Source organism: Hyperolius riggenbachi, chromosome 11 (assembly GCF_040937935.1).
Source record: "Hyperolius riggenbachi isolate aHypRig1 chromosome 11, aHypRig1.pri, whole genome shotgun sequence".
Taxonomy (NCBI): Eukaryota; Metazoa; Chordata; class Amphibia; order Anura; family Hyperoliidae; genus Hyperolius; species Hyperolius riggenbachi.
In genome coordinates, this window is record NC_090656.1 from 15,378,540 (window position 1) to 15,401,982 (window position 23,443).

At 47.5% G+C, this 23,443-nt stretch overlaps 1 protein-coding gene across 2 annotated transcripts in view; it reads right to left on the reverse strand.

The window, feature by feature from the left end:
• The window catches only part of LOC137539198 (polycystin-1-like protein 2), a 232,689-nt gene extending 218,266 nt beyond the window's left edge, over window positions 1-14,423 (reverse strand). Inside the window, exons 1-3 of one of the 2 annotated variants that reach the window (XM_068261716.1) lie at window positions 13,913-14,423; window positions 6,926-7,087; window positions 1,404-1,479 (exon numbers count right to left, since the gene is read on the reverse strand). In XM_068261716.1, coding sequence (XP_068117817.1) covers window positions 1,404-1,479; window positions 6,926-7,016 — 167 coding nt within the window. In that variant the 5' untranslated portion in view covers window positions 7,017-7,087; window positions 13,913-14,423. Of the gene's footprint in view, window positions 1-1,403; window positions 1,482-6,925; window positions 7,088-13,912 lie in introns of those variants that run through there. The other variant, XM_068261717.1, reaches the window with a different exon arrangement.
• Window positions 14,424-23,443: the final 9,020 nt, after the last annotated feature.

Below are 23,443 nucleotides of genomic sequence, written 5' to 3' on the forward strand. Positions count from 1 at the left end.
GCGTTCGAGGGAGCGTTCGCATTCAAAAGCATTTGATAGCTTCCCTATGAATTCTGGTCCATTTCCTGTCAGCCACATACTCCAGGACGTCGTTCACGTGCTTAAGACGGCGATTGTACGAGTTTACGCTGACGTTTGTCAAACGCAGCCGTCAATAGAAGTCGCATGAGGCATCCGAAAGAACGCCATCTACCTCGACGCTGAAAAAAACTCGCACAACCGCTGACAGACGATACTAACATAAACGCTCTCATAGAAACCTATTACGAGCAGTTAAAACGTGACGTTTAAATGACCAAAAATACCAACAGCAGACGTCCGTGTGAACCGACCCTTAGTCTCAGCAAGGCTTACAAAAGTGGAGGGTCAGCACAAGATGCAAGACGTAGCAGCCACCAGGGGGAGCAGGTTAATCACTGTGCCTCTGGACAATAAGGCCAGAAACCCACTAGGAGCGATTTCGAATCGCTAGTGATTTGAAAAAGCTCTTGCTAATGCAATGCTATGGGGGATTTTTATGAAATCACATTGCTCAAGTGGGATCACACCCCATAGCATTACATTAGCAAGAGTTTTCAAATCGTAAATCGCTCAGAAAATCACTTCTAGTGGGTTTCTGGCCTAATAAGACATTCCATGCGGCAAGTAGAAAACTGAATCCAGTCACCAGATCAGTTGCAATAGCAGCTTCACTTAATTACATCCCTGGTACTGACAGATACAAACACGGTGGATAACTAACCAGGTTGGCATGCTGCCCATGACTCAGATTGGCTGGAGGTAGAGACCGCTGTGATTGGCCAAAAGGCCACAATGGTGATTTGGGGCATTCTCGGTGGACCAGCCATGGAAGAAGCGGTCCCCTCCCTCCAGGTGAATCCGGCGGCTCAGCGCGGAGCCTGTAACTGAATGTTTGCTCGGTAGTGGGAAGAGTCCTAGGAGTTGTACGTCTCCCTTATGGGTATTTAATATGTATGTATGTTAATTTTTTGGGTCATTTTTATTTTATAAAAAAAGTTTCCATTGACTCGCGTTAAAGTTTTTGGCCTCTGAAGAAGTGAGTGTGACTCGCAAAACGCTGTTGGACAGTCAACACTGTGTTTGTATCTGTCTGTAGCAAGATGTAATTACATTAGTAAGATTGCTATTGTAACTTATCTGGATTCTGTTTTCTACTTGCCACACATTTGGCAAAAGGATCTTCCACATGTCTATCCTCTAAGAGAAGATGACATCACATGTGCAGGAGCTGCAGAGCAGCCATGTTGGAAGTGGGCAGCTCACGAGTTGGTCTGCAAGTCAGGGTGCTGAACTATACAGACTTTTCAAATAGCATGGTAGTGTATACTGTATGTAAGTTAAGATTAAACAATGGCTTTTACCCATCATGATGTAACACCTACTTGAGGTCTTCCTGTCTCTCCTCAGCCCCATAAATTATAGCTCTGTAATACTCCAAAGGCCTAAATTCTTCTGGCACTGCAAAGAAAAACACAAGTAGTTATGCAGAAGCAAAAAATCATATCTGTCTTCAAGCTGTCCGAAAACAGTAAGCTTTGGTGTGCTTTCATCAGAAAGGCAGACACAAGTGTAAGATCCTTCATTTCTCATTGGACTATGTTATATAAAGTCAAACTATCTCAGTGTACCCCTGCAAACATATAAAACTTAAAGGGACACTGTAGGGGGGTCAGGGAAAAATGAGTTGAACTTACCCGGGGCTTCTAATGGTCCCCAGCAGACATCCTGTGCCCGCGCAGCCACTCACCGATGCTCCGGCCCCGCTTCCGGTTCACTTCTGGAATTTCTGACTTTAAAGTCAGAAAACCACTGCGCCTGCGTTGCCGTGTCCTCGATCCCGCTGATGTCATCAAGAGCGCACAGCGCAGGCCCAGTATGGTCTGGGTCTGCGCAGTACACTCCTGGTGACATCAGCGGGAGCGAGGACACGGGCGTGCAGGCGCAGTGGTTTTCTGACTTTAAAGTCTGAAATTCCAGAAGTGAACTGGAGGCGGGGCCGGAGCATCGGTGAGTGGCTGCACGGGCACAGGATGTCTACGGGGGACCGTTAGAAGCCACAGGTAAGTTCAACTCATTTTCCCCCGACCCCCCTACAGTATCCCTTTAACCTTCCTGGCTGTCTATTAAAAACCACCAGGGGGCAGCGCAGCCGTTTTTTTTAAAACATTTTTTTTTAAATCATGGGGATCGGTTGAAAAGGGCGCCCGAGCTGTCTGTATGAAAAGGGCGCCGCCATAGACATCAATGTTATTTCTGGAAATATGGGCTACAAGGTGTAGAAAAGGGCGCCCGAGTTTTGATATAGGCTACAAGCGGGCTCCCCTTTGTAGCCCATATTTTTTCGGCTACAAGGTTTTAGGCTACAAGCGGGCTCCCCTTTGTAGCCCATATTTTTTTCGGCTACAGTAAGGTGCCCCTCTGTAGCCCATATTATTGACTTTTTTTTTTGTAGCCGAAGTTTTTATATGGGCTACAAGCGCTGTAAGCCGAATTATTTCATTCCTCCACTATCCATGGCGGCCTGGAGGGGGAATAGTAATGAACACATCCCGGAGTTTTTTTGTAGCCAAAGTTTGTATATGGGCTACACCAGGCGCCTTGTTTTTTTTGTAGCCGAAGTTATTATATGGGCTACACCAGGCGCCTTGTTTTTTTTTGTAGCCGAAGTTTGTATATGGGCTACACCAGGCGCCTTGTTTTTTTTTGTAGCCGAAGTTTGTATATGGGCTACACCAGGCGCCTTGTTTTTTTTTGTAGCCGAAGTTTGTATATGGGCTACACCAGGCGCCTTGTTTTTTTTGTAGCCGAAGTTTGTATATGGGCTACACCAGGCGCCTTGTTTTTTTGTAGCCAAAGTTTGTATATGGGCTACACCAGGCGCCTTGTTTTTTTTTGTAGCCGAAGTTATTATATGGGCTACACCAAGCGCCTTTTTTGTAGCCGAAGTTTATATGGGCTACACCAAGCGCCTTTTTTGTAGCCGAAGTTTGTATATGGGCTACACCAGGCGCCTTGTTTTTTTGTAGCCAAAGTTTTTATATGGGCTACACCAAGCGCCTTTTTTGTAGCCGAAGTTTATATGGGCTACACCAGGCGCCTTTTTTGTAGCCGAAGTTGGTATATATATAGGCTCCACCAGGCGCCCTTTTTTACCGGCGCCCTTTTCATGTAGACCCAAATAATGTAGTGAGCCTAGGGATCAGGAAATCCCGTTCAAAGAACGGGATTTCCTGGAGGGCTTTGCCATGGCGACGGCACGGGATGACGTCACCGATGTAATCGACATCGTGACGTCATCGGGAGTCCCGATCCACCCCTCAGCGCTGCCTGGCGCTGATAGGCCAGGCTGCGCAAGGGGTCTGGGGGGGGGGGGGGCGGCGCGGCGGATAGCGGCAAATCAGCGCGGGGCGGCGGCGATCGGTGTGCTCACGCAGCTAGCAAAGTGCTAGCTGCGTGCAGCAAAAAAAAAATTGTGCAAGTCGCCTGAGAAAACCTCCTGCGTGGCTTACCGCCAGGACGGTTAAAGACACACATCTATGAATAGAATATAAGACATAAAATACACCTTCCTTGAGGCCCCTTTGACCCTTGCCTTGCAAGCCTATGTTGCATTGCCCTTTTTTACCACAGGGTAACACAACAACAATGCAAAGCAATGGGACCTAGCACACTTAGGGGAGTACATTCAAAAGAGGCACTGTGCAAAAATAGTGAATGCGGATGCCGATAATTGCATCTTGCCAATAAAGTTGTTTAATGGTACTGAAATGTCCTAAAACGTTAAATAACTGTAGTGTTAAGATGTCATTAGCGGCATCTATCATACATTACCTGGTCCTGCCGATCCCATCTCCTCTCCACTTCCTGTTTAGTTTGCAAGAGTCCTGCAGCCAGCCAATCTCCATGCAGGGACTGAAGCCACATGGTGATTGGCTGGCTGCTGTACTCATTCAAACTAACAAGGAAGTGGAGAGGAGGAGTGATTGTCCTGGGCCAGATAATGTATACAAACCCCCAGGGGCGTTGCTAGGATCCTAAGAGATCTGGGGCACTTTTGGGCACTCCAGAAGGAAAATGGGTGTGGCCGGGCACCAGAATGTGGGTGTGGTCATGCGTGGACCCAAATTTACATGAACTTAACAGCGGTCTAAGTAGGCCTGCCCAGCAAAACATTGGATGAAGCCTCCCTCTCCATTAATACAAAAAAAATTACAGCATATCACATAAATAGGCAGTGTTAAACATAACTGGGCAGAGTTACCTGGCTTCTGTGCTAGCTGGTCTGCTGGGCGGGCTGGCCTGCTGCCAGGCTGCCTGGCAGTGCCTCCCCCAGCATTCCCTGACCTTCTAGTGCATCCCCTCCCATGTTCCCATGAGTCTCCCATTGAGTTACCACAAGTCCCAGCATGCCCCATGGAAGAACCGCAGTTCCCATTATTCCCCCTAAGCGTATCACAGTGTCCAGCAAGGCACCACAGCACCCAGTATGCCCAAATAGATGCACCACATAACCCAGCATACCCCTGATTGATGCACCACAATTCCCAGCATGCCCGCCATTGAGGCACCACAGCTGGACTCTGCCTGGGGAACATCCGGGGCACCCCAAAATAGATCCGGGGCACGTGCCACTGATCTTTGGGGCTAGCAACGCCCCTGCAAACCCCTCTGCCTGCTTTCACACTGAACCCTTCCTCTACTTATGCCTAAACCTATCCGCACCAGCCCGCCTGCCTAACCCCGGACTACACTCCCCGCTAACTAACCCCCCTGCCTGTACCTACCCCCTGCTGCATAGGTGGAAAAAGTACAAGCCAAGGAGATTAAGTGCAGAAAGGAGATTAAATTATGGTGCCCAACAATAGGGCCTGCAGCCCCTGCCCCCGCCGGGGAGGCCCGCTCGGGGCCGTTTTGGGGGGCTGGAGGGGTCGCAGCATGAGGGGAAAGCCATGCTGCACTTCGGCGTGGAGGGGGGTCGGTCCCCCCCCCCCTCCCTCACCTCGGGCTCTCCCCTCTGCGCTCCCCTCCAGCATCAATACGATTGTGTATGCAGGCGGCGGGGCAGCGGCAGATACATACCCTCCGTGCGCTCCAGCGTGGACGGTTCTCCCTCTAGTGTCTGATGTGACTTCCTGTTTATACAGGAAGTCGCGTCAGGAGGTAGAGAGGAACATCCATGCTGGAGCGCACGGAAGGTATGTATCTATCATTTTAACTGAAAGCATTTTCACAATGCAGTGCTATGGAATAAACGCGTACTAATGCACACTAACGCATACCAACGCATTAGGGGTAAATGGACCCTTACAGTGTCGAGTTGCTCCAGAAGTGCCCGATCGGTCGCCGAGAATGTTACCGACGCGTCAGACTTCAAAGTAAACAGGCGACATAGAAACGTCAAATATGTTGGCGGCGGCGGTGTGCTATGCATGCATGGAATGACGGGAGTATGATGGGAAACCCGGAAATACCAGTGACCTACTTCCTGTCCAGCAGGGAGTATATCACACTGTGAGGGGTGGCGAGGGGTCATACATGGCGTCCTGATGGCTCACGGTTCTGGCGCACAAATTCAGGGGGTGTTAAATGCTATTCCCCCTCAGAGTCGGTGCAACTTGGGACAGAAGTGATTCAGGGTCTGGCAATCGGCGGATCCCAGAATAACTCTGTGCGCAGGGCATGAACTATAGCATTACCGCTATAGCCGCGCCGAGCTTCAGCGCTGCGTGGCTTGAGGCAGGCACCAAAAAGCCCTACTTTGGACGAGGGGCTGTTTGATTGACTATGCATGTAGATCATTTTACCCAATCGAGAGAGTATCGAGTGTGTTCCAGTATGCAGGGGCAAAACAATAGGGGCTGCAGCCTCTGCACCCGCGGGGCGGGGCCCACTCATGGCCATTTTAGGGGGCTGGAGGGGTCGTATAAACAGAAAGTAGCATCAGACACTAGAGTGAGGAACATACGCGGTGGAACGCAAGAAAGGCATGTATATCTGCCGCTGCCCGCCGCCTGCACACACACACTTATTGAAGCTGGAGGGGAGCGTAGAGGAGAGAGCCCGAGGTGAGGTGAGAGAGGGGGGAACATCTCCCCTCCCCACCAATGTGTGGCCATGGCTTTCCACTCATGCTGCAATCCCTCCAGCCCCCTAAAATGTCCCTGGTTGGGCACCGCCCTCAGAATCTCTGCTGGGGAGCCCGGTGGCTTCTAGTTACACCCCTGCCCAATTGATAAAAAGTGGCCAATACCATGTCACATCAACCTGCTTAGTGGATCGAGCAGAATGGAAGGTATTGGTCGATCACACAGGAATTGGCTGCTGTTCACATATCATTCCATCAATCCTGAATCAATTTTTGCATTCAGAGCATGGAGGCACAATATCGATCAGATCGATTTGTGAAGGTGAATCGCATAGGATATCGCTTCGCTTGTAGCGTGTGGGCCACTATTCGATTGACTTCCAAACAACCACACTAAAGTTCATTGCCTAATAAAATTCATCGCTTTGTGGATTTAATCAAAATTGCTAGATGTATGGTTACCCAGGCACATGCAGAGAGGGGGGCTCTGGGTGCCCAGACACCCCTTTCTATATAATTATCAATTAAGAGGTTCCTTTGGCCACCCACCAAATGTGGGAAGCTCCACCCACCCGCCATGGGAAGTTCCGCCCCAATTGGGACAGTTTGGAGTGAAGAGGTGGTGTCCTATCAATTTTTTCTCCCCTGAGAATCATGTGCTGCTCTAAGGAGGGGGCAGCTTATCAATTGTAGCTAATATTTTCCGTGTAGCCCGCCAATTATAAAAAGTTTTTTCTGCTCTAGCTATGGATTCTGATTGATTTTAGAATATGCTGAAATCCGAGATCCTCCGTGAATTTTGCCCCAAATCATTCTCACCTTCGTTATCTCCGCCTGTGCCGTCCACCCCGGGACACGTCAGCACCAGTAGCAGCAGCCACAAGCCAGCCTGAGCCCCGGAGGTCTTCATGTCTGGAGGCCTCTCTAGACCACCAGCCCTCTGATCAATAGACAGCGAAGTCTGATGAGTTTCCTGATGCCCTTTGGTGTGAACAAAACATTGAAAATCAGAGAACAGATGATTTTGGTGTAGATGTAAGGCCCTTAATCTATTTTGTTTCCTGGACATAGAAACTACGTCCAGGAACCATGCGCGCTCCCGCGGCCGATCGCGCACGTGCACGCGCGCTCCCGGCCCGCGGTTCGTTAGCCAGGCAATCAGTGAATTGGGCTATGGTGCCCGATCACTGATTCCTCTCCCCCGCTGAAAAAGCGACAGCTTCTCTCGGAAGCTTCGCTTTTTCTGGCTGTTCCCTCCCCGATGCGTCACTCTAAGCGTGTGTTACGCTTAGAGCAGGGGTCTCAAACTCAATTTACCCGGGGGCCGCAGGAGGCAAAGTCAGGATGAGGCTGGGCCGCATAAGGGAGTTCACGTGTCCCCGCCGAGGGCTGCAGAGCCCCCAAATCGCCCCGGGGGGCAATCCGCCGGCATTTCCTGGAAGGGGCAGAGCTTTCAGCTTCAGCTCTGCCCCTCCTGACGTCAATCGCGACGGATCGCCGTCTCTGCCCGCCCCTCTCACTCTTCCTTCACAGAGAGGGGGGGAGAGGCGGCGATCCATTCGGCGATTGACGTCAGGAGGGGCAGAGCTACAGCTGGAAGCTCTGCCCCTCAGCGCAGTCGTGGATGTTTGCGCGGGGGATTTGGGGGTTTGCAGCCCTTGTTTAGCGGCGGGGATGCGGCGGATTACTTGGGAGCACTGACGCGAACTATAAGGTAAAATGAGCAAATATAGTTCACTTCCGTGTCTCTTTTGCTTTTGGCGGCAGGCAGGGCCGGTTTAAGCAACAATGGGGCCCCAGAGCAAAATAAACCTGCCCTCCCCCCCCCCAACAGATACCCTGGAACAAAAATCGGCATTAAGGGACCTTTTTTGCAGCTGGGATAGTCAGGGTGTGAAGCCCAGCTCCACATTCTGGCTACCTTAGAGTGACATCATGTAAACAAACTCATGGCCGCCATCTTGTGGGCAAAAAGTAAAACTACAACAAAAAGTTAAAAAAATTAAAATCAACACACAATTACATTAAAAAAAACTATGGTTTACATCCCACCCTCCCAAAAATAACCAAATAAAATGTTTAATATAAAAAAAAAAACAATTACAATAAAAAAAAACATGTAAATATTTACCTAAGGGTCTAAACTTTTTAAATATCAATGTAAAGATTAAATATTTCTATGTTGTTTTTTTTATTTTAAACTTGTAAATAGTGATAGAGGCAAAACGGAAAAAATGCACCTTTATTTCCAAATAAAATATTGTCGCCATACATTGTGATAGGGACATAATTTTAACGGTGTAATAACCGGGCCATATGGGAAAATACAATACGTGAGTTTTAATTATGGAGGAATGTATTATTTTAAAACTATAATGGCTGAAAACTGAGAAATAATGAATTTTTTTCCGTTTTTTCTTATTCTTCCTGTTAAAATGCATTTACAGTAAAGTGGCTCTTAGCAAAATGTACCCCCCAAAGAAAGCCTAATTGGTGGCGGAAAAAACAAGATATAGATCAGTTCATTGTGATAAGTAGTGATAAAGTTATAGGCTAATCAATGGGAGGTGAACATTGCTCAAGTGAAAACGACGGAACGCGAATGGGTTAACCACGCTGCATTAAAGTCAGCTGAGGCCAATAATGGGGCATGTGTACAGCACAGCAGCCTCCGATTTGTAAGTGCTGCCCGGCCAACAATCCACCAGGTGAGTCAGTTCACGGCACCAGTGGATAGAAGGGATAATCCCAGATATGCAAATGATTCAGAGTTGATGCAAATTTATGCAAATTCTTATGCAAATATATGCAGCTTGAAAATGGACAAATCAATTTAAACCTGGGTTTAAATTGATTGGTCCATTTTCAAACTGCATACATTTGCATAAAAATGTGCATAATTTCAGATTAATTTGCATCACATTGATCATCCTAGCTTTGATCTCCCCACTCGTCCTGCCTGCCGCCTGATGTCACATATGTGCCGCTCCATCACTCCTCCCCACGCGAGCATTGCGTTATTAGCGTGCAGGCTAACTAACTTCACGTCTGTAAAGGCTTGACCCAGCAATATCCACCGAATGATCGGGTCCTGATCCCCATCAGGTGACATCTGTCTATGTGTAGGCCTATAATGCATCCAACAATGTAGTGCACAGAGGACAGTGTAAATGGGACCCATTGTTTTAAATGGATCCTTTCACATCTGCTTAAAGGACCTCTGTCACGAAAATCTTAAAATTTAAAATATATGTAAACATGTAACACAATTAAGAAGTACATTTCTTCCAGAGTAAAATGAGCCATAAATTACGTTTCTCCTATGTTGCTGTCACTTACAGTAGGTAGTAGAAAGCTGACATTACCGACAGGTTTTGGACTAGCCCATCTTCTCATGGGGGGGTATTCAGGGTTTTCTTTATTTTCAAAATGCACTTAGTGAATGACAGTTACTCTGTCCAACTGCCAAAATAGTGTACGGTGTGCAGGGAGGCTGGCCAGCATCTTTCTATAAATCTTTTTTAGGGAGTGTCTTTATAAAGCATAAAGGCCATGCTGAGAATCCCCTATCGAGAGATGGACTAGCCCAAAACCTGTCGGTAATGTCAGATTTCTACTACCTACTGTGAGTGACAGCAACATAGGAGAGAAGTAATTTATGGCTCATTTTACTCAGGAAGAAACGTACTTCTTATTTGTATGTGTTTTAAAGAAAACCTGTAACAAAAAAACATCCCCTGGGGGGTGCTCACCTCGGGTGGGGGAAGCCTCCGGATCCTATTGAGGCTTCCCCCGTCCTCCTCGGTCCCACGGCTGCGGCTCCCCGATCAGCGGGATGTAAATATTTACCTTCCCGGCTCCAGCGCAGGCGCAGTATCGGCTCTTCGCTCAGGGATAGGCGGAACTAGCCGATCGCTGACGGCCCGCTCTACTGCGCAAACGCAACTCCCGCGCAGTAGAGCGGACCCGACAAAGATTGGCTATTTCCGCCTATCTCCGTGCTGAGAGCCGCAACAGCCCCCCCCTGCTGGAGCCAGGGAAGGTAAATATAGCAAGCCTTGTCGGGGGAAGATTGGGGGGCGCTTCAGGGGAGACAGCGCTGGACTTCCTGCAGCTACAGGGGAGGGGGAAGCCTCATTGAGACCCTGAGGCTTCTCCCTCCCGAGGTGAGTACCCCCAGGGGACGTTTTTTTTTTTAGTACAGAGGCTCTTTAATCACTTCGCTTCCAGACCTTGTTTTCCCCTAATGGACCAGAGCAGTTTTGACGCTTTAGCGATAGCTTCATCTGTACTCATTCCATTTAAATGATCTATATATCGTTTTTTTCAAGACAAACTAAGCTTTCATTGGGGGGGGGGGGGGGGATTTGGTACCAAGTAAAATGTTCCTCTCTCTGGATTTTAATGAGAAAGAATGGAAACAAATGGAAAAAAAATGCATTATTTCTCAATTTTGACTAATTTCTGTTTAAAAATAAAAAGTGCTATTGACATAAAAACTGTGCCACCAGTTAAAGTCACCCCAGTATAGATATCCAGATGTGTCCCCAGTGTCACCCCCCAGTATAGCCAGATGTGTCCCCAATATCAGCCCCCCAGCATAGCCAGATGTGTCCCCTGTGTTTGCCACCTCCAGAATAGATTGACAGATGCACCCCCAGGAATAGTGCCCCTCTTTATAGCCAGATGTGTCCCCGGGATCAGGATTACCCCATTATACCCCCAGGATTAGCACTGCCCCCCCATTATAGCCAAATGTGCCAAATTATTAACCCCCCTCCCCTTAGTTAACTAGATGCCCACCAGTAAATATGTACCCGCCTTTACATATCCTACCCCCCCCCATTATTGATAGCCAGATGTTACCCCCCATCAGGCAGCCCCCTCCTTACACAAATCATTAAACAAGATCCTCCAACAAGCGGCCTCACTCACCTTACCTCGTTCCTGCAACTATCCTGAAGTCCGATCCTCCGATCCCCGCTCTGCAGTCAGCGGCGTAATGCCGGTTCCACACAATATCTCAGAGCACATCTATTATTATAAATCCTTCAACACATCCAGAGCCGGATTAAGGCTAAATGGGGCCCTAAGCAAAGTAACTGATTTGGGCCCCCCCATCGGGATCAGTGAAAAATGGCGCACAGCACCTATGCATAAAAATGGCGCCGCATTAAAAAGATACGCTTATCGCTATTTATCGTTAGTACTGCATAATAATGGCGCAGAGGGAAAAAAGAAGAAAAACGGCACACACTAACGTTATTTATCAATAGTGGCACACAGTAACGTTATTTATCAATAGTGGCACACACTAACGTTATTTATCAATAGTGGCACACACTAACGTTATTTATCAATAGCGCCCTACATAAGCCAAACTGCAGATGTTATTTAACTTTAAAACGGTGAATGGATTTAATGTAACACTGTCAAGGTTAGGGTTAGGCACCACCAGGGAGGTCTTAGGGTTAGGAACCACCAGGGGGGGTCTTAGTGTTAGGCACCACCAGGGGGGGTCTTAGGGTTAGGCACCAACAGGGGGTCTTAGGGTTAGGAACCACCAGGGGGGTCTTAGTGTTAGGCACCACCAGGGGGGGTCTTAGGGTTAGGCACCACCAGGGGGTGGTTAGGGTTAGGCACCACCAGGGGGTGGTTAGGGTTAGGCACCACCAGGGGGGTCTTAGGGTTAGGCACCACTGGGGGGGTCTTAGGGTTAGGCACCACTGGGGGGTCTTAGGCTTAGGCACCACCAGGGGGTCTAGGGGTTAGGGATAGGTACAGGGAGGGTTCTGTGTGAGAGTAGGGTTAGGTATAGTTTCAGTACAATATACACCACCAGGGGGTCTTAGGGTTAGGAAACCCCCAGGGGGGGTCTTAGGGTTAGGCACCACCAGGGGGGTGGTTAGGGTTAGGCACCACCGGGGGGGGGGGGTTTAGGGGTTAGGGATAGGTACAGAGAGGGTTCTGTGTGTTAACGCTAAATAACAATAAGGCTTTAACGCTAAATAACAATAAGGCTTAACGTTAAATAGCGATAAGCGGCAAACGGATTAGCGGCAACACCGTGCGCCATTATTCACAGGCGCCATTTTCAGATGGATGCCCCCCATCATGTCGTAATAGAATCAGAAGATAGAGCTGCACAGCAACATGCCGCACAAACCGGGGCAGCCGAGCTACTGGTTGCTATGGGCAACAGCCCGCTTTCCTCTGTGGGTGCACAATGCAGGGAATAGCAGCGGCAAAATGCAGAGTGAGAGATGAATGGCTGGGACATTTGCACTCAGGGGCTGGGGCACCCCTGTGAAGAGGGCGCCAGATATCACAGCAGCAGCACTTTCCCCCTGCATCTCCAGCCTGGCAATAGCAGAAAGCTCTGGACACCGCCAAACCGGAAGCCGTTCCCCAGACAGATTTACATAACCACCCCCACCACCGAACAACCGATTTCCTCCAAAACTAGACAGCCACCATGCAGCCTCCATCCCAGTGAATACGATAGTCCATCAGAGAAGGCAGCCTCAGCGGAGGAGAATGACAGCACCAGATGACTCACATTCACCTATTGTGATCCAAGCAATTGAGGTCCCGTCATCCGGAGCCCATCTGTCTCCTCTAGAGTGCTGCCGCTCTGTTACTACTACTATTACTACTTCCTACTTCCTGTCTGATCTGAGAATCAAGAAGTTCAGAGCGAGCGGCTGCACTGTAGAAGAGACAGATGGGTTTCAGATGATGGGATCTCTATCGCTTGGATCATGGATAGGTGAGTGAGCATTTGCCATCTGCTGCTATCATTCTTGCTGCAGCTGTGGTTCTCTGTGGGAAGGGAGGAGGAGTGGGCAGCGGCAGAGCGCACAGTAGCAGGAGGGGACCTAGGAGGAGAGCCTGGCTCTGAAGACAATCAGCAGCGCACGGCATCATTTGACAAGACAAGACAAATAACATATCGCGCTTTTCTCCTGGCAGACTCAAATCGCCAGAGCTGCAGCCACTAGGACGCGCCCTATAGGCAGTAGCAGTGTTAGAGAGACTAGCCTAAGGTCTCCTACGGAATAGGTGCTGGCTTACTGAACAGGCAGAGCCGAGATTCGAACCCTGGTCTCCTGTGTCAGAGGCAGAGCCCTTAAAGGGACTCCGAGCAGTGCCTGTGGGTATGCCTTTAAGCATACCCACAACTAATTAATTACATCCTCACACCTACCAGCATGATGTTTCTAATTATATCCCCCTGGGTTCCTTATATTTCATTGCATTGTGCTGAATCAAGCTGCCGACTTTGGAGAAAAGTCGTCCTGCGTAATACAATGTAACTATGGAAAGATGAATATCATTTTGAAGCTCTCTTTCTCCTCTTTACAATGATAGATAAACTGCCACCCTACAGCTTTTAGTTTTCGCTATTTTCGCGATCGAAATTGCCGTGGCCGTGATTTCGATCACAAAAATAGCGAAAAGTAAAAGGCATAGGGTGGCGGTTTATATATCATTGGAAAGAGGAGAAAGAGAGCTTTAAAATGATATGCATCTTTCCATAGTTACTGCACTGCTCAGAGTCCCTTTAACCATTATACCTTCCAGCCACCGCTGACAGGATGGCGAGGGCTGGTTTATGTGCTGATGGGGCCCCTTTGACTCTGAATGGGGGCCCCAAGCGACTGCTTTTGTTGCCTGGTCAATAATCCGGCCCTGAACACATCAGTCCATAAATTGCATACAAATATTCAGCCGCCTGTATCTTGCTGTCAACGGTAATCTCTTCAGGTCTACCACTAGATACACCCTTATAAAAGACACACTCACCAGACGTCTCTGACCACCGTTAGACTGGTCAGAGAAAGCATGAATCCAGGAGCCTTGGTGCTTCAGGGTCCTGGCACAGGTGATCCCCTTCAGATGTTACATATCTTCCCTTCCTCCTCATTAACAGATTACCTCAAAGAAATAGCTTCTCATAGCGTGATACAGTATACAAATATAAAACTTTATTATAAAAAGCCACTCACATGGTCCTTGGCATTATGTGCACATAGAGTTTTTATGGCGGGCTCTCCCCCGCTGCCTATGCTGGGCTGATGGTTGTCTCCCTTCCTATCAATTTCTCCCGGAATCCGCTGCATACATCAGACAGGGACCGCTAACCGTAACCGTAATGCCGGTTACCCGGGTCCAGGCTTGATGAAGTCATCAAGCTGGGACCTGGGTAGTCAGCAATACGCGGCTGACTGCAGAGCGGGGAACGGAGGCTCGGGCTTTAGGATAGTCGCAGGAACGAGGTAAAATGAGGGAGGCTGCTTGATGGAGGTTTTTTTTTTAAAGGGGTTCTTCCGCGAAATAGAAAAAAAATAAAAAGTGGTTTATTTATAAACTATTAAAAATCCTCTTCAAATAGTGCGAAAAGTGTTTTTAAAAAATGAATAGTTTCATCAAAGTAACACGTAATGTAATCAGTGACAGATGTCGGCCAGGGAGGCTAATCCATTTGTTAGGGGTTTTTTTTTTGTACTATAATATCACAAACATAACTGCTGCGTACCTAGTTGACAGTTCTGTAGTCCGTTGCTGTCAGGAATGGCTCTTACAATTAGAATAACGGCTGTTATCTCCCGGAGCTCTGCGCAGTTATTTATTTTAGTTTCAGGGAGGGAGAGAGAGGACCCCGGAGCAATGAATCAGGCAGAGGGAGAGCAGCTGATCAGTGAGAACGTAATTTGTTGACGTCATTGCCCGGCAACCAGACTACGGCGTGTATGCAGAATCCTCTTTATCTCCTGAAAGCGAGTGATCTCTTTGTCGCTGCAAGATTTATGGGTTTGTGTTTTCTTATTAACTTTTAGCTGCCTGGAGAACTCAACACAAACCAATAAATCTTGCAGCGACAAAGAGATCACTCGCTAGAGGATTCTGCATAGACACCCTACGTTCTCACTGATCAGCTGATCTCCCTCTGCCTGATTCATTGCTCCGGGGTCCTCTCTCTCCCTCCGTGAAACTAAAATAAATAACTGCGCAGAGCTCCGGGAGATAACAGCCGTTATTCTAATTGTAAGAGCCATTCCTGACAGCAACGGACTACAGAACTGTCAACTAGGTACGCAGCAGTTATGTTTGTGATATTATAGTACAAAAAAAAAACCCCTAACAAATGGATTAGCCTCCCTGGCCGACATCTGTCACTGATTACATTAGGTGTTACTTTGATGAAACTATTCATTTTTAAAAAACACTTTTCGCACTATTTGAAGAGGATTTTTAATAGTTTATAAATAAACCACTTTTTATTTTTTTCCTATTTCGCGGAAGAACCCCTTTAATGATTTCTGCACGGATGGGGACAGATGAAGGATCACTGCAGTTGATTACTGCTGCGATCGTTAATGGGAGTGGGGTGGACTAATTGGCTACAAGGGAACATGTTCCCTTTTACCAATTAGTAATGCAGCTCAAAGTGCCGAGGGTGAGCTCTGAAGCGCACCCGATCGTGCACAGCAGGGCTCCAAACGTCAGTACATCTATGTCATGGTGACTTGGAGGGTGCCACAGATGACGTAGATATACTGAGCTGTGGAAAAAGTGGTTAAGATGGCAAGAGACCAGGACAACAACAGGGGGCTGCAGGAAGCTCCAGGTAAGTTAAACTGGGGTCCTTAGTGTCACTAGGGGTTCCCTGGAAAGTGTACCACAGGAAAAAATGGCATTTTACTGAGTTTAAAAAACAGTTTTTACTTTGAATTTTAAAAATCAAATGTTCTCAAAAATGACTTACAGAGGGGGACACTGGGAGATCTGAGCATTGCAAAATGATGGCAAGGCACTAAGAGGACTTCAGGGGGCTGGAAGAAGCCCCAGGTAAGTAACTGGCCTTCTCTTTTAGTTACGTATCCCTTTAGGCAATATTCAACAATTTTACTGTTGTAAACGTTATTAAAGTTACTTGCTGACATCAGCACAGTATGATTACCATTAGCTGTGATCGATCCTAGCTGCCGTTACCCTATGTAATTGCAACCCCCCCCCCCAAAAAAAAAAACTGCATATTTTAGCTACAGCAAGTCAAAGAACAAAGATATTAATGCAGATAGAAAATCTTACCTGTGCAGCGATTAGGTATGCTGGATTCTGAGATATCAAAACTTTTTGTTTATACAGAGTGAAATTGTGAAACTCTCTGCCCTGTGTGTTGATACAGACAGTATTCAACATTCAGTGCAAACACCCACACAAAGCTCATGGTCAGCAAGAGTTCAATGAATTCAGAAGTTTTATTTTTAAAGGATATCAGAACCGAAAAAAAATAGAAAAAACGGAGGGAGCCGGCCTGTGAGGGGAGCTGTCCTGATGCCCACCACTCCCCTCGTTCTCCTCTGTCCCCCATATTTCTTACCTGAATGCCCCCCTGCGTGTCCTACAGCGCATGACTGTGGCTGGGAGCACTCTGCACATGATATCAGGATTACGTTATGCGCATGCGCAGAGTGCTCCCGGCAGGGTCGCTTGGTGTAGCATGCGTGCAGCCAGGCCAGCGCCTGTGCACTAATGCTCGACTCCGGTGACCCGGAAGAAGCTGACGGCCGAAAGGGCATTTAGGTAAGAAAGACGGGGAACAGAGGACAGAGGAGATCAGGGGACCATCAGGACAGCTCCCCTTACATGCCTGCTTCATCCGTTTCTCCTATTTGTTTCAGCTCTGGTATCCTTTAAAGAGAACCCGAGGCGGGGTTCTAACAACGAAATCCCCATACAGAGGCTGGGTCTGCCTATAGAGCCCAGCCTCTGTCGCTATTCAGATTCCCCCTAAGCCCCCCCCCCCCCCGCCCGCGCTCTGTGAGACCCCATAAATCACAGCCGCGCTGTGCGGGCTGTGTTTACCTCCTCCTGTCAGTCTCGGTGCTCCCCCCGCCTCCTGCATCGCCCCGGTCCCCGCCCACGTCGCTTCCCTCCAATCAGCGGGGAGGGAAGGGACGTGGGCGGGGACCGGAGCGATGCAGGAGGCGGGGGAGCAGCGAGACTGGCATTATGGAGGTAAACACAGCCCGCTCTGACACGCTGTGTGTCGGCAGCGCGGCTGTAATTTATGGGGTCTCGCAGTGCGCAGGGGGGGCTTAGGGGGAATCTGAATAGCAACAGAGGCTGGGCTCTATAGGCAGACCCAGCCTCTGTATGAGGATTTCGTTGTTAGAACCCCACTTAGGTTCTCTTTAAGACAGATCAAAATGGATTACAGGAAGATGTACTCTGGATTTCACTCCTGGCCTTGATTTACCAAGATTTTTAGACACTCTCAACAGAACAAGTGGAACATCCTGGCCAGCGGCGGTGGGACTGAGGCAGGGCTGTGGATTTGGTAGAAAAATCAGCCAACTCCAACTCCGACTCCTCAGTTTATGAACACTCCAACTCCGACTCCTCATTTTATGAACACTCCAACTCCGACTCCAGGTACCCAAAATTGCTCCGACTCCTCGACTCTGACTCCTTAGTCTAATACTTACCAGGGCTGTGTATGTGATACAAAAATCATCCGACTCCCGACTCCTCAGTTTATGAAACATCCGAATCCAGGTACCCATAATTGTTTCGACTCCAACTTCACAGCCCTGGCCTGGACTGAGGAGGACACAGGAAGCCTCTGGACCATCCGAAGGCTTTCTTCAGACAATCCTCTACTTACCAAAATACTTGAGTTACAACATTTTAGGGCCTGTTTCCACTACATGCAGATTGGATGCAGAATGGATGCAGAAAAACTGACTCCAATGAATCCCTATGGGAAAATCTGCATCAGAAAAATCGCGTTTAGTAGAAACAGGCTCATAGGCATTCATTGGAGTCAGTTATTCTGCATCCATTCTGCATCCAATCTGCATGTAGTGGAAACAGGCCCTTAGCGATACAAGGAATGCTGTCTTCATGTACAACATATACAATACTGTTTTTTTATTACATACAGTGGTTTGCAAAAGTATTCGGCCCCCTTGAAGTTTTCCACATTTTGTCACATTACTGCCACAAACATGAATCAATTTTATTGGAATTCCACGTGAAAGACCAATACAAAGTGGTGTACATGTGAGCAGTGGAATGAAAATCATACATGATTCCAAACATTTTTTACAAATAAATAACTGCAAAGTGGTATGTGCATAATTATTCAGCCCCCTTTGGTCTGAGTGCAGTCAGTTGCCTATAGACATTGCCTGATGAGTGCTAATGACTAAATAGAGTGCACCTGTGTGTAATCTAATGCCAGTACAAATACAGCTGCTCTGTGACAGCCTCAGAGGTTGTCTAAGAGAATATTGGGAGCAACAACACCATGAAGTCCAAAGAACACACCAGACAGGTCAGGGATAAAGTTATTGAGAAATTTAAAGCAGGCTTAGGCTACAAAACGATTTCCAAAGCCTTGAACATCCCGTGGAGCACTGTTCAAGCGATCATTCAGAAATGGAAGGAGTATGGCACAACTGTAAACCTACCAAGACAAGGCCGTCCAGCTAAACTCACAGGCTGAACAAGGAAAGTGCTGATCAGAAATGCAGTCAAGAGGCCCATGGTGACTCTGGATGAGCTGCAGAGATCTACAGCTCAGGTGGGGGAATCTGTCCATAGGACAACTATTAGTCATACACTGCACAAAGTTGGCCTTTATGGAAGAGTGGCAAGAAGAAAGCCATTGTTAACAGAAAAGCATAAAAAGGCCCGTTTGCAGTTTGCCACAAGCCATGTGGGGGACACAGCAAACATGTGGAAGAAGGTGCTCTGGTCAGATGAGACCAAAATTGAACTTTTTGGCCAAAATGCAAAACGCTATGTGTGGCGGAAAACTAACACTGCACATCACTCTGAACACACCAATCCCCACTGTCAAATATGATGGTGGCAGCATCATGCTCTGAAGGTGCTTCTCTTCAGCAGGGACAGGGAAGCTGGTCAGAGTTAATGGGAAGATGGATGGAGCCAAATACAGGGCAATCTTGGAAGAAAACCTCTTGGAGTCTGCAAAAGACTTGAGACTGGGGCGGAGGTTCACCTTCCAGCAGGACAAGGACCCTAAACATAAAGCCAGGGCAACAATGGAATGGTTTAAAACAAAACATATCCATGTGTTAGAATGGCCCAGTCAAAGTCATTACTGCCACAAACATGAATCAATTTTATTGGAATTCCACGTGAAAGACCAACACAAAGTGCTGTACACATGAGAAGTGGAACGAAAATCATACATGATTCCAAACATTTTTTACAAATCAATAACTGCAAAGTGGGGTGTGCATAATTATTCAGCCCCCTGGGGTCAATATTTTGTAGAACCACCTTTTGCTGCAATTACAGCTGCCCGTCTTTTAGGGTATGTTTCTACCAACTTTGCACATCTAGAGACTGAAATCCTTGCCCATTCTTCTTTGCAAAACAGCTCCAGCTCAGTCAGATTAGATGGACAGTGTTTGTGAACAGCAGTTTTCAGATCTTGCCACAGATTCTCAATTGGATTTAGATCTGGACTTTGAATGGGCCATTCTAACACATGGATATGTTTTGTTTTAAACCATTCCATTGTTGCACTGTTTTTATGTTTAGGATCATTGTCCTGCTGGAAGGTGAACCGCCGCCCCAGTCTCAAGTCTTTTGCAGACTCCAAGATGTTTTCTTCCAAGATTGCCCTGTATTTGGCTCCATCTATCCTCCCATCAACTCTGAGCAGCTTCCCTGTCCCTGCTGAAGAGAAGCACCCCCAGAGCATGATGCTGCCACCACCATATTTGACAGTGGGGATGGTGTGTTCAGAGTGATCTAACCCAAAAAAGTTTTACAAGTACATTAACTCTAAAAAAAGAAAGGTTGACTGTATAGGACTACTAAAGGATGAGGGTGGAAACTCAATGGTGGATGACCAAGGTAAGGCAGAGTTATTAAATGCTTTCTTTGCTTCTGTCTTCACAAAAGAAACAGCACTGTTGCAAACTACAGAGGCGGAAGAGTCTCAATCTTCTAACTGTAATATTAAATACTCAACGCAGGAAGAAGTGAAGGCAAGACTAAATAAATTAAAAATAGGCAAGGCACCTGGCCCGGATGGCATGCATCCTCGGGTCCTAAGGGAATTAAGTTCAGTTATAGATAAACCCCTTTATCTTATCTTTTGTGACTCTCTTGCAACTGGCAGAGTCCCAGTGGATTGGCGTACAGCCCACGTTTTCCCATTATTTAAGAAGGGCAAAAAATCAGATCCAGGAAATTATAGACCTGTAAGCTTAACATCAGTTGTATGCAAACTATTTGAGGGGTTACTAAGAGATACTATACATGACTTCATAGTAGAAAATAATCTTATTTCTCAGCATCAACATGGGTTTACTAAAGACAGGTCCTGTTTGACTAACATGCTCAGCTTTTATGAGGTAGTGAATGCTAATATGGATATTGGGAATGCTGTAGATGTGATATACTTGGACTTTGCAAAGGCCTTCGACACTGTTCCCCACAAAAGTCTGGTGCAAAAGTTAAGGATGCAAGGACTGGGGAAGAGTCTGTGTTCATGGATAGGGAACTGGCTAATGGACAGAAAACAAAGAGTTGTGGTCAATGGATCGTACTCAAAATGGGAGACTGTTAGCAGTGGGGTCCCACAGGGGTCTGTTCTGGGTCCAGTGCTCTTCAATTTATTTATTAATGACCTAGTAGATGCAGTAGTGAGCAATGTTGCTATTTTTGCAGATGATACAAAATTGTGCAGAATCATCAACTCTCGGGAAGATAGTGTCATATTGCAACAGGATCTGGATAGGATGGCTATATGGACACATACATGGCAGATGAAATTCAATGTTGACAAATGTAAAGTCATGCATTTTGGACGTACTAATGGTCTAGCACCATACAAAATAAATGGGATACAGTTGGGGACATCAAACTTGGAGAAGGACTTAGGAGTACTCATTGACTACAAGTTAAATAATCGTACTCAATGCCAAGCAGCTGCAGCTAAAGCTAACAACATTTTGGGATGCATTAAAAGGGAAATAAAAACTCAAGATGCTAGCATAATATTGCCCCTGTTTAACTCTCTAGTAAGGCCACATCTGGAATATGGAATTCAGTTCTGGGCACCACATTACAAAAAAGATATTGCAGTTTTAGAGCAGGTGCAGAGACGAGCAACAAAATTGATACGTGGGATGGAAGGTCTCACTTATCAAGAAAGGTTAGATAAACTGGGTTTATTTAGTCTAGAGAAAAGACGCCTTAGAGGGGATCTAATTAACATGTATAAATACATCAGAGGGCAATATAATAGCTTGGCAGATAAGCTTTTTATCCCTAGGCCTTCTCAAAGGACTAGAGGACATGATCTGCGCATGGAGGAAAAACGTTTTAGCCATTTATTTAGGAAAGGGTTCTTTACAGCAGTGGCGTACCTAGGGCATTTGACACCCGGTGCTGGGTATTAAAAGACCCCCCCCGCCATAAAAAAAAAGCGACTGTGGCATGCTAAATGCGACACGGCGGGTAATGCCAGGTGTAGGCTCCCTCCCCTAAAGTTGGCCTCAATATATCTAGCTAACAAAAAATGGGTGTGGTTATAACCTGCGGCGCTAAGCGGGCGTGGCCATGACCGGATGAGGGTGGAGCTAACTAATTTAAAGTGAACCCGGGATGAGAGTGATATGGAGGCTGCCATATGTATTTCCTTTTAAACAATAGGCAGCCCAGCTGATCTATTTAGCTGCAGTAGAACTGAATTACACCAGAAACATGCATGCACCTAATCTTGTCAGTTCTGACAATATTGTCAGAAACCAGGACCAGCAGCATGCTTGTTCAGGGTTTATGGTTGAAAGAATTAGAGGCAAAGGACCAGCATGGCAGCCAGGCAACTGGTATTGCTTAAAAGGAGATACATATGGCAGCCTCAATATTATTCTCACCTCGGGAAAGTGAGCCCAAGTTTTGGTGACCCTTTCCCCAGAAAATTCACATAATTGTGCAGGTTTTCTGAAGAAAATACACATAATGTGAGCAGATTTGAGCAGAAAACACGTTCAATCGTGTCGGCAGATTTGACCAAAAAACACGTGCAATCATGTTGGCAGCTTTGCCCAGAAAATACGTGCAATCATGTCGGCAGCTTTGCCCAGAAAATACGTGCAATCATGTCGGCAGCTTTGCCCAGAAAATACGTGCAATCATGTCGGCAGCTTTGCCCAGAAAATACGTGCAATCGTGTCGGCATCTTTGCCCAGAAAATATGTGCAATCGTGTTGGCAGCTTTGCCCAGAAAATACGTGCAATCATGTTGGCAGCTTTGCCCAGAAAATACATGCAATCATGTGGAAGATTTGACCAGAAAATACATGCAATCATGTGGCCAACCTGGCCAGAAAACACTTCAATCATGTAGCAGACCTGGCCAGGACAGTTGATACAGAATAGCTAGTATAGTTGCCCCCAGTTTAGGTAATATAGTTGCCCCCAGTGTAGGTAATACAGTTGCCCCCAGTGTAGGTAATATAGTTGCCCCTAGAATAGCTAGTATAGTTACCCCCAGAATAGCTAGTATAGTTGCCCCCAGAGTAGGTAATATAGATGCCCCCAGAGTAGCTAGTATAGTTGCCCCCAGTGTAGGTAGTATAGTTGCCCCCAGAATAGCTAGTATAGTTACCCCCAGAATAGCTAGTATAGTTGCCCCCAGTGTAGGTAATATAGTTGCCCCCAGAGTAGGTAATATAGTTGCCCCCAGTGTAGGTAATATAGTTGCCCCCAGACAGAGTAGGTAATATAGTTGCCCCCAGAATAGCTAGTAAAGTTGCCCCCGGTATGGGGGAAACTTGGAAGGAGGGGTGGCAGGGAGGGGGGCCGGACCCCCCACCTCCCTCACCTAGGTCCCCTCCTTCTGGCGCTTCCCCCTTCTAATTAGCAGCAGCGGGCAGGAGTGGGCAGAGAGGACTTACCTGCTCCTGGCGATGGCACACAGCGTCATCCTCACGTGACGCTGCTCTCCGACTTCTCTGTCACTCACTGCGCTTCCGCCAATCAGGAAGCACAGTGGGCGGTGGAGAAGGCGGAGACCAGCGTCACGTGACGATGACGCTGTGCGCCATCGCCTGGAACGCAGGAAGGAGGTGAGTAAGTCCTCTCCGCCCGCTCCTGCCCGGCCGCTGCTACTAATTAGGAGGGGGAAGCGCCAGAAGGAGGGGACCCAGGTGAGGGAGGTGGGGGGTCCGGCCCCCCTCCCCGCCGCTTTCCCTGACACCCCTCCATTCTGTGTTGCGTCCCCCCTCCTGTCCGGCACAGGCCTCTGTGGAAGGCCTTGATGACACCCCCTGGGGCGCC